This window comes from Mizuhopecten yessoensis, unplaced genomic scaffold (assembly GCF_002113885.1).
Source record: "Mizuhopecten yessoensis strain PY_sf001 unplaced genomic scaffold, ASM211388v2 scaffold7725, whole genome shotgun sequence".
Lineage (NCBI taxonomy): Eukaryota > Metazoa > Mollusca > Bivalvia > Pectinida > Pectinidae > Mizuhopecten > Mizuhopecten yessoensis.
The window spans coordinates 415,324-427,744 of record NW_018407191.1 but is presented as its reverse complement, the minus strand read 5'-3'; the positions used below and the strand labels follow the sequence as shown (position 1 = coordinate 427,744).

Genomic DNA, 12,421 nt, shown 5'->3' with positions numbered 1-12,421 from the left:
TTTTTCAGGTAAGACATTTTTAGGTCCCCTTAACAATTTTTATTGGTACATGTACATACCACATTCAACACAATTCAAACTAAAACAAGTGACCTATTGCTATCCGTCTTCGTCCGTTGTCGTCCGTCGTCTGTTAACATTTTACATTTTCAACTTAAGCTGAAATACTGTCAAAGGGATTTCATTGATACATCATGGGAAAGCTACTGACTACTCCCTGACCAAGTGTTGTTATTTTTCAGGTCGATCAAAAATCAAATATGGCCGCCACGGCCGCCATTTTGAAAAACTATTTCAAACTTAAAGTCAAGTTCTACTGGGCCGATTTAATTGAAACCTGGTATGAATGATAAACTCATGGTCCTGACAAAGTGTAGTTATTTTTCAGGTCGATCAGAAATCCAATATGGCCGCCATGGCCGGCCATTTTGAAAAACTATTTCAAACTTAAAGTCAAGTTCTACTGGGCCGATTTAACTGAAACTTGGTAGGAATGATAAACTCATGGTCCTGACAAAGTGTAGTTATTTATCAGGTCAATCAGAATTCCAATATGGCCGCCACGGGCCGCCATTTTGAAAAACTATTTCAAACTTAAAGTCAAGTGCTGCTGGGCCCATTTAACTGAAACTTGGAAGGAATGATCGAGTCATGGTCCTGGCAAAATATTTTGTTTCTTTTTAAGGTCGATCAAAAATCCAATATGGCCACCTTTTATGGAGGCTGCTATTTTGGTAAAAAAATTATTTAAAACTTAAGATCAAGTTCTAATTGGCCTATTTTACTGAAACTCAGTCTAGGAATGATCAACTCATTGTCCTGACAAACTTAACTTAACGTTATTCCTAACTAATTTGTACTCAAATTTTGATAGGAATGATTAACATCGTTATCGCCACTTCATATTACAACAACAAAAGTTAATACTGTAGGACTCAGGTGACCGTTAAGGCCCATGGGCCTCTTGTTCTTAAACAAAGCAAATTTAAATAACAATAGATATAGAAAACTGATGCATTCATTTTATTTACAGATAGAAATGTTAAAACACATAAAGCCAACCACAAAAATAAGTGGATTTCCAATAATAAGTTAAAAATTATAGGGTAGGTACATGGTAGGGGAAGAGATTTATTTTTGAATATATATACATTTTTTTTCATAGGAGAGTGATCCTTACTTTAAAAGTGCTCAGCTTCTCTGAAAAATTGCCAAAAAGGTTTAGGGTAGGCGAACAAATGTGGATTGGTAGTTTTATTGGAAACACAAAATATTTTTCTTTGGCCTAAAACCTTAAAAAAAGCCCAAATTGCTGAAAATCCATTATTCCATTCCCCATTTCAAAACGAGGTATATTGTATTTTTAGATGTATGCATTTCATCTTGTTATACTGCTACCAGGCCATTGTTCACAGAAATTGTGGTGCTATGAACAGGGGTTTGGCAATTTATTGAAGGAATTCAAAAACAATCTTAGTCCTTGGGTAACAACATGGAAACAATTTAGATCCCCACTCCATATATACCAGGTACCTTGAAATAGGTTAGCAGTTAGTTATTAGTGAGATGGCAATGAAAGAAGGGTAATATATCAAGGGGAATGGTATTGTGGTTTATGGGTATGTATGTAAGTCGTTTCAGATGTGTAGGACAGGATGTCAGATTGATATGGGATGATTAAAGGACTGGTTTAATATTAAATCAGGTGTAATCTTTCCTGTGATGCTGTTTCTGTCTGCAGGGCTACATAAGTGTGTGTGTGTGTACATGTGAAACACGTCATGGTTGAGATATAAATGTGAAACAGTTTGAGGGGGAAGTCAGCTAGAAGGTGATAAACATGTCCCACTACCGGGAGATATATATGTTTTATGGTAAACTCAATTGGGGTCAATATTTGTCTGCTATTCTCCGGAGAAAATGTGTGATATTCGTAAAACTTTATGTTGTGCACGAGATTCATAATCAGTGCTGTTAAAAAGTTAGAAAACAAATATACTTTCTGTTTCTGGAAAATCTGCCTTGCCTTAATTTACCATATGTGCTTGCAAGTTTTTATGCCAGTTTTTAACTATCTTAGTTGAAGTCACACACATATGTTCCATTTAACCACATACGGATGTTTAAAAAGGTCATATATCAAAATGTTAAGATCTAACCTTCATTGCATCTAACCTGCTTGATAATCTTTTTATTATATTAAGTTGTATCATGGCTTATTTCTGCCACTGACTTTTTGATACAAATTACGAGTTATATATATATAGAGAGAGAGGATCTGTCATAAGTTTCCCTTCATATTAGATTTATGATACAAGTTTTGGATTTTTAGCTCACCTGGTCCGAAGGACCAAGGTGAGCTTAGGCCATACCATGGCATCTGTCGTCCATCCGTTGTTCGTCTTTACGTCCGTACATCAACAATTTCTTTAAGCGACTTCTTCTTCTTAACCATTGATTGGAATTTAACTAAATTTGACTGGAAGCATCCTTAGGTGGTGGGGATATTCAAAATTATACAAATGGTGGGGCTGACCCCCCAGGGGGATGAGGGACGGGGACAAAAGGGGGCAATTTGGCTATATTGCTTTAAGGTCATACGAGTGTATTGCTAAACAGAAATAGGAAGTACATCCCTAGTTGAAAATCCAATGTAGGGAGACAGTATCACAATTTCTGCATATTCTAATATTTAATATTAAACTGATGAATATTGTATGCTTATTATTGACAGAACAGTATGTTCTTTCAATATTACAGTATTGCAAAGCAATCTAGGCATTAATTCAGTTGTTTTTTGATCAATGAGTCACACATGTCCATTTTTCTGTACTTCAGGAAACCGGCTACCTATTTCACTACTGTGAAGTTTTTCAAGAACGATAACTCTTGCATGCAATTACTATGTGTATATGGTTTAATTATAAAATGTCAATTTTTAATCGTTTATAGATGATTAATTTTACACAATTTCAGCATTTATGAAATTTATATACATTAATGCAATACGAATCTATGTTAGTATCATTTTTATTGACATTATTTTGCAAAAAAAATGTGTGTTTCAATTTTTTTTTCAAAATTCACTCCTTTTTACATAAATTTCCATTTAAAATCCTTAAAATTCTGACAACCTATATTTTTTTTGGGGCAGAAAATTTTCTTAACTTCAAAGCAATATAACTACAAAATTCGAATAAATTCTACTGAGAAATGGCGACACAATTCTATTACCTTAAGCGACTTCTTCTGTGGAACTAAGAGATGGATATCAACCATATTTGACTGGAAGCATCCCTAGTTAGTGGAAATTCAAAATTGTACAAATGGTGTGGCTGACCCCCCAGGGGGCTGAGGGATGGGGCCAAAAAGGGGTATTTGGCTTTATTGCTTTAAGCGACCTCTTCCCTGGAACTAAGAGATGGATATCAACCATATTTGACTGAAAGCATCCCTAGGTGTTGGGGATTCAAAATGGTACAAATGGTGTGGCTGACCCCCCAGGGGGCTGAGAGCTTGGCCAAAAGGGGGCAATTTGGCTAAATTGCTATAAACGACTTCTTCTGTAGAGCTATATGCCATGGATATCGATCATATTTGGTTGGAAGTNGCTATAAATGACTTCTTCTGTAGAGCTATGCCATGGATATCGATCATATTTGGTTGGAAGCATTCATGTGAGGCCGGGATTCAAAATTATACAAATGGTGGGGCTAACCCCCCGGGCTAAGGGGTGGGGCCAAAAAAAGTTTATAACTTGGAAATAATTAAGATCCCCACCGTATAACCATATATATATATATGGTTATACGGTGGGGATCTCAATTATTTCCAAGTTGTATATATACAATTGTTGAGTATAAAGAGAAGAATGCACATTTGCTTCCAGGATGGCTCTATAGGGTCTGGCCCCACCCTTGGAGACAGTCCCTGGGTCATAACTTCAAAATGGTTAAGATCGATCCCCACACAAAAACTGTATATAAAATTGTTGGGCATAAAGAGACGAATGCAGTCATGATATTAGAATTGACCCAGGGTCTGCCCCCACCCTTGTAGACTTAACCCCTGGGTCATAACTTTGAAACGGTTGAGATCCCCACCCATAAAACTATATACATATAACTATATACATATATAGAAAATGTGTGATATTCTTAAAACTTTATGTTGTGCACGAGTTTCATAATCTGCCCCCACCCTTGTAGACTTAACCCCTGGGTCATAACTTTGGAACGGTTGAGATCCCCACCCACAAAGAAAACGACTTCTTCTCCTAGGGATGCTTCCAGTCAAATATGGCTGATATTTGTATATATACAAATGCTGGGCAAAAAGAGACGAATGCAGTCATGATTTTAGAATTGATCCTGGGGTCTGGCCACAACCCTAGGGACCTAGTGTCTGAGTCACAGCTTGGAAACAGTTGAGATCCCCACCCCATAACCAATCTAATACAGATATGCTTCAAGGATTGGCCTTTGGGTCTGGCATATTCCCTTTGATCTCATTTGGAGAATATTTTGTCATGATTGTTAAATATCCAGGTGAGCGATACAGGCCCTCTGGGCCTCTTGTTCATGTTTGTGAGCCTCTGGCGAGCATTTTTCATATTTGCTCACCAGGGGCTCGCAAACATGAAAAACCATCAATCTAATATGAAGGGAAACAAATGACAGATTATTTTTATCATATAATACAAAGTTAACTGTATAATTGTGATCTAAAACGAATATTTTGCACTTGGCCACCTCTGAAACGATGAAAATGGCATCCCTTCACAATGACGTGACGTCACATTGATTGTTCAATTAATTATAATAATAAATGATGTCAACATATTCATTAATGTTGTAACAAATTTACAAGATAATTTTGCCAAGGTAATTCTCAGTACAACAAGTTGATGGTAACTCAAGCTTTCTATCGGTTTAGTGCTTTGGATGTAACGCTTCGACTCACTGTTAATTTACAAAAAATAAACCAAGGATATACTTAGTTAACCAATCCTTTCCAAGAAGTTATCATGTGATGTACTCATAGCTTATACTCATTGTCTGCTCCATTATGTTGGCAATATATATATAAAGTTGATTTGCAGGTGCCAAGTCAATGTCGTACCGAAGCATAACACAATAAAAAACTGCAGTGATCTACTTACTTGATAAATATCTCCAACGAATTTATCTCTGAACAAAACGGTTTTATGTGGACAATATTTACAAAGCAGGACACACAAATTCTTTTGTTTGATTTTGACTTTGCTTCTTTTCAGAAAATTGTTAATTTGAAAAAAACCACTCTGATTGTGATTCTATGTGGGATTGGTACCTAATTATATTTATCACATAAAGTTGTTAATGACTAATACAGGTAACCATAGCAACCATTTCCTCTTGCAAGTTTGTTCCTTCTGGGTGGCATTTCAGCTTAAACCAGAAAGACATATTTATTGTTAAGATAAGGCCTGATTTATCCATGTAGCGAAGTGTGGGACCATGTTTAAAAACCAATTTAATTTCGAAAATTGTCAAGATTGGTAGCTTGTTTACATGCATGCTTGGATCTGTGGTTAATTTCTGGTTGATCTGATACACTTCGATAGAATTAGTACTGTCATTGTTTGTTTGTCCGAAATGTGATTTCAATAATTTTGTGATTTGATCAAGAGTCAATTAAATGCTATCACAAGATTACATGATTTGAGTGAAGATAACATAGTAGGAAGGAGTTATAGACTTGTGATATCCAACTTTGACTGGTGGCAACAAAATTTCAGCTTCTACCCCAAACAGAGATGATCTGATAATATGTAATATTTAAGTATTAAAATATGTAGTTTTTGCCACGTGCACAGGAAAAAAGTTATTAAACTTGTATTTAGCCTGGCAGCCCTTAACCCTTTCACCCCTATGTAACTTTAGTAGACTCTGTCATGCATTGATATGGATGAGTCCATCATGGTCTGTAGTGGTGAAAGGGTTAAATTCCTATCAAATTACAAATTGTATAAAGTGATATGACTTAATTTAACACCTAGGGAGATTGCCACATCTTGTGTTCAGGGCAGGGTTAAGGGGCGAAGTGCTGGTAATAATATATATATTAATGAGCTTTTAATTAGGGAAGTGTAACGAAACCAAGTGAGATTGAAGGCAGCGGGAATTTGCATTTTACTTTCGTCATGATTTTCGAAAGGATATAATTATATCTGATATGTCAAGTGGATAACATTTTTGTGAACTATTCTATGTCATGAACATATTATCATTGTTTAAAAAAGAATAGGAAAGAGCGCCGCTATCCTATACAATGGAGATAGGGCTGTCATTAGGATAGATATGGCATATGTAACAAAAAGATTTCTTGAAATTGAAGTACAGTGTTCCTGCCTTTGATATTTTGTGTATACATACAATGAAAACCACAGCCTGTAAAGATATTATATATAACCATTGGCTGGGTAAGATGTGGTTGGTTACGTAACCACGATAAGTACTGCGACATTTATAAATTACTCATTAAATACACCTCCATTTCAGATACTGTCCTCTTATTATCAACTTAATCTCATATGGCTGTCAGTCTATCTAGATATGAATCTTGCTCTTAGTTAACTCATTCACCCCCTACATACTTAAACTGGACTTGCCCAGTCTTTAATTTGGTAAGGTTCAAATGTGACTTCTGGGGTGAACGGGTTAAGATAATCATTTTGAATTCTTACCTACAGTATACATATATGTATGTATTTTTTTACTTTCATTTTTTTTTGAAAATGTACTCAGGCATTTAGATTATACATGTCAATTTAAGCTGGCGTTAAACTGAACAGACCATGAACAGATTGTTCCATGGTCTATCTAGATCTATTCATGATTGTCGAACTATTAAATGCCACACAGTCTTTGATGACCTAATCTAGAGCTATATGTTTCTGAAGTGCTATAAACATAGACTTATATTAATTACGCTACTTAAATATACTGTGGTAAGTGTATACAAATGGAGGTTATGTGTATTGATATTCCTGGACTTTAGCAGACAAAAATCTGTTTCTAGACATTGACTTCTTTAAGTTTGATTTAAGCATGTTTTAAGTATAATAGAGTGATGTTATTTATTGTAATAGGAAAGAGAATAGTGTGCTTCCGTCGGGGATCGAACCCTCGATCTCCAGGTTACTAGACGGACACTCGACCACTAAGCTAAAGGGAAGACGACCGTAAACCTATGTACAATTAAAACCTGCCACACTACTCCCCCTTTTAAATGTGTTTGCCCTCTAACACCACAACCCAAGTTTTAACTCCCTGTCACCACAGGGAGGGCCAAGGACACCATTTGTAACAGGGAAGAGAATAGTGTGCTTCCACCGGGGATCGAACCCTCATTCTCCAGGTTACTGGTCGGATGCTCTACAACTGAGCTAAAGGGAAATAACCTCTAGCTCGAAGCTGGAAGACAACCGTAATCCTATGTACAATTAAAATTAAACCTGCCACATTTAGCATGGACAAAGGAGTTATACTATTAGGCAAATGAATACTCTTGACCTATTAACTAAAAGGTCAGTCATGGTCTAAATTTAATGTGTAAAAACTGTAGAGAACTTCTTCCAGCAAACCACAAAGCCTAGAGCAAAGAAATTTGACCTATAGCTAAATGTTTTGTTTTATAGATATCAGGGTTTTAACATGTACAAATTGCATTGACATATTTTCAAGGTCTCAGGGGTCAAATGTGTTTTATAAAGAATTGAAACCTCAACTCGAGTACTATGTCGTCTAGTGTGGTGAAAAGGGAGTTCAAGTTTGTACGGATGTACGATGGTCCTTGAGAGTGTTTAAGTACCAATTAAAATGCAAATGTCCTTTGGTTGATAAACCTTAAAATGGAAGTATTCTTTGCTTGATCAACCTGAAGACCTAGCTATAATGCTGTATTTACCTGTAACTTGCTGAATGAATTGCTAAGATTTAAAGTGTCAGATGTGTTAAAAAAAAATCAAACAACTTCTCTGCTATGACCTTATATGCATGACCAGGTGATTGATCTCCAGCCTCAAGGACCTCTTGTTTCAACTCGGGCATGATCAATGGGAGGAAGGGTTGGGGTTCAACAATCTTTGACATTTTTGTTGTACTAGATCATTCATAATGTTACGTTAGTGACAACTGGCTCAAGTATGCAAAAGAAATGTTTCATTTCCTTCTACATTTCTAGGCAGATATTAGATTACAAATGTAATTGATATATAAATACAGAAGAGGGCAAATCAACATCCGAATTCATCTTAAAACCGACGGGCATATCTGTGATCCGAATTCAACTTAAAACCGAGAGGAAATTGAGGCCCTTCTTCCTAACTATACATGAGTAATATCAAGTGTATGTACACACAGCAATACTGTGTATTGTCAACTTAAAAGAGCTCTACAATTAAAGTATTGGCCCAAATGACTTAAGTTGTTGATGAGCCGGCCCTTACACATAACAAAAACATTTAGTTATACTATATAATATATACTTATGGTACTTGCCCAAAGTGCCTCGAGAAAATGAAAAGCATGTGTTTCAAATTTTGTATGACTAAACTACATTTTATAGGCATATTACAGAACCATGTTTTAGTTAACTTCTAAATGTACATTTTAAGTTCCTTAGGCAAAAACAAATGTTTTGCTGTCTCTATCTACCCTAGATTGATTGAGTTCTCTCTTGTTTTTTTGTTTTTTTATCTTTTTTAATCTTAAATTGCTGTAATTGCCATTCTCTATTTAACCCTTTAAAACATTTAGCAAAATACAAATAAAATTACTTTCCTACCTTTAAGTTACCTACCTCTAGTGTTTTAGAACTGGAAGCCTCAACAAGACGTTTATTTTTTGGTCCTAAGATTGTTTTACAACACATAAAAGAGACTTTGTGTTGATTGTGGGATCCTTGGTACATGAATGCTAACAATTTCCTGTCAGAGGAAAAAGATATTTGATATCTTAGTGTTTGCTAACCATATTGGTGGTAGCTCATAGTATGTATATTGTAATTGTGTTGTTTTTTTGGTATTTTTGTATTTTGCCATAATTAGGGCTGATCAAGATGTTTTGAAGGAATAAAACTCATAGATAAATATCATATTTGATATAACAAAATAATAAATGATGACAAATGTAGTGGATTTTTTTTATTTGAAGAATTAACTGTACCATGAGTCCTTTATTATCAAACAAATGTTTCCCTAATTTTGAGAGGAGTTCCCAAAGGTGTGAAAATTGTTCTTTCCTGCTAAGTTAAAAGATAATGAAAAATTAGTTTTTCTTAGGAATGGGCTATTTTTGAAAAAGTGCAGATTTTTTATTATGTATATATATTATACATGTTTGTTTAAGTCAAAAAATTTCATGATGTTAACTGTGAACGAATGTCATGTTTCTTATCTTAGGAGCTTAGACAAAGTATGTTAATTACCAAACAGCCTGCTAATATTTTCAATATGCTTCCAAAAGAAATTTATTTATCAACCATCTCCACCATCACTCAGATAATTATACATTTCTATTGTCAGCTTTTAGACAAGTTAATACTAGGTATTTATACTGGATACGCCGTACCATTGGCTATAAGGTATTTGGCTTATTAACAAAATTGTACAATCAAAATTTTCATAATTTAAAAGAAAATGCTTTTTATCAATAACTGAAGGTCAAGTGATTTGCTTTTTAATAATTACCATTAACCATTATTCCATTTGAAGGTCCCAGGATAAGTTACACCTCGTTATTTTTTTTTACTGTATACAATGTACAATTGGCTGTAAGTGATCTTGTTTAAAATAATATTTACCATTATTACACAATCCAAATGTTTTTCCAATTTAAAGAAGGATCTTTTATTAATAACTGATGGTAGTGATTCACTTGAAATAAACAAAGTTTCTTCAATTTGAATGTCGAACGATTAGTTTACAACCAATTAAAAAAAGTATCCACAAATTATATGGCATTAAAACTAGCCTCTCATACACTTAAATAGCTAAAGAAAAAGCTGTTTTGTATAGGCCTTTTTATCATATCACTTGAAATACAATACCTCAAGGTGAAATTTGATGGAGTCATTCTACATTTTATTAACTATTGTCAAATGCAAATTGTTTTTATGCCCTGTACTAGTTCAGATTTAGAAAGGTGTAGTTACTGTTCTAGAGGTCATTAAGTGTGATGCACGATGCATATCATGCCCTAGTGATCAATAGGTATGTATACAGTAAAAGTGGGAGAACTGTTATTGTCATTCATTTGTTATGTATATCCATGAATATACAGCCACTTATAGTTTCTGAAGTTAAGTGTGAACTTGATTATTATATAAAGTGTTAAAAAATCAATTTGAAATGGTTTCTTCTCGAGAGGAAAAAAATTGGGAAAAGGAACTTTATCAAAGCCCATGAATTACTACTACTAAGGTAAACTGCTGGTTTACTATGGTATCGACATATTTTACAGACTTGCACAAGTTTATTTTATTTATAAACTTTATTGAATGTTAGACATGTGTGCGACTGGTTTTGCATGCAAGAAAAACCTACAAAAATACATCCTTGAGTTAGATTATTTTTTAAATCTTCATCTCATGGTACTGATAATGCACTGCTTTTATTATTAAGGTCATGATCAGTGTTGTGAAATATTGCAAATATTTTTGTATAAAAGTTTGACTCGCACCTGATTTTTTTTTAATGATTTTGACATTTAGACTCGGTTAATAGTATTAATGTAAATCTTAGTTATAATTGATAGGAAATGACTGGAGTACGGCTGCAACCTTCAAGCCTAAAGTCAATTCTGACTGAGAAATTTGTGACATTATGGACCATTTTAGTGTTATACAGTTTTAAAACCACAGGTCATGAAAATGAACGCTCACCGGGCCTCCATTTATATGAATCAGACAAGGATGTATAACAGGATTTCTGTACAAGGAAAGATAACTCTGAATTTCTTAAGATTGTAAGTCTGTTTGAATGACATTAAATAGGTTCTGCTTCTGATTCTGTTTATAATAGATATATTTGTATGTTTCAGATGCAACATTGGAGGACGGTAACAGTGAAACCACTGGAGGATCAGTCATCATTTTAGACTAGGACTACCACCAGTCATCAGTGAGACAACTGGAGGATCAGCCATCGTCCTACATGAGGACTACCAACAGTCATCAGTGAGACAACTGGAGGATCAGCCATCGTCCTACATGAGGACTACCAACAGTCATCAGTGAGACAACTGGAGGATCAGCCATCGTCCTACATGAGGACTACCAACAGTCATCAGTGAGACAACTGGAGGATCAGCCATCGTCCTACATGAGGACTACCAACAGTCATCAGTGAGACAACTGGAGGATCAGCCATCGTCCTACATGAGGACTACCAACAGTCATCAGTGAGACAACTGGAGGATCAGCCATCGTCCTACATGAGGACTACCAACAGTCATCAGTGAGACAACTGGAGGATCAGCCATCGTCCTACATGAGGACTACCAACAGTCATCAGTGAGACAACTGGAGGATCAGCCATCGTCCTACATGAGGACTACCAACAGTCATCAGTGAGACAAATGGAGGACTGGTCATTGTCCTAGACTAGTATTAGTGAGACAATTGGAGGATCAGTCATCATCCTATATTAGGACTACCACCAGTCATCAGTGAGACAAATGAAGGACTGGTCATTGTCCTAGACTAGTATTAGAGAGCAACTGGATGATCAGCCATCGTCCTAGGCCAGGACTACCACCAGTCATCAGTGAGACAACCATAGGATCAGTCATAATCCTAGACCAGGACTACCACCAGTCATTAGTGAGACAACCATAGGATCAGTCATAATCCTAGGCCAGGACTACCACCAGTCATCAGTGAGACAAATGAAGGACTGGTCATTGTGCTAGACTAGTATTAGAGAGCAACTGGATGATCAGCCATCGTCCTAGGCCAGGACTGCCACCAGTCATCAGTGAGACAACCATAGGATCAGTCATAACCCTAGACCAGGACTACCACCAGTCATCAGTTAGACAACCATAGGATCAGTCATAATCCTAGCCCAGGACTACCACCAGTCATCAGTGAGACGGTTGAAGGATCAGTAATCGTCCTAGACCAGGACTACCACCAGGCATCAGTGAGACGGTTGAAGGATCAGTCATCGTCCTAGACCAGGACTACCACCAGGCATCAGTGAGACGGTTGAAGGATCAGTCATCGTCCTAGACCAGGACTACCACCACTCCTCTTCATCATGAACTGTGTACACATTCATCAGCAGCCAAAGAAGACCCTCAGTGTTGTAGGAACAACATTGTAGTTCTGATTTTCATGACATGTTTGTCTCTGATAGTAATAATTTTGTACATGG

The 12,421-nt window shown here is 35.9% G+C and overlaps 1 protein-coding gene across 7 annotated transcripts in view; it reads left to right on the top strand.

Moving 5' to 3' along the window:
- The window catches only part of LOC110454238 (putative uncharacterized protein DDB_G0282129), a 40,477-nt gene extending 28,553 nt beyond the window's left edge, over positions 1-11,924 (top strand). For 6 of the 7 annotated variants that reach the window (XM_021503651.1, XM_021503645.1, XM_021503650.1 and 3 more), the window contains exon 4: positions 11,085-11,924. In XM_021503651.1, the coding sequence (XP_021359326.1) occupies positions 11,085-11,146 (62 nt within the window). In that variant the 3' untranslated portion in view covers positions 11,147-11,924. The remainder of the gene's footprint in view (positions 1-11,084) is intronic. The other variant, XM_021503646.1, reaches the window with a different exon arrangement.
- Positions 11,925-12,421: the final 497 nt, after the last annotated feature.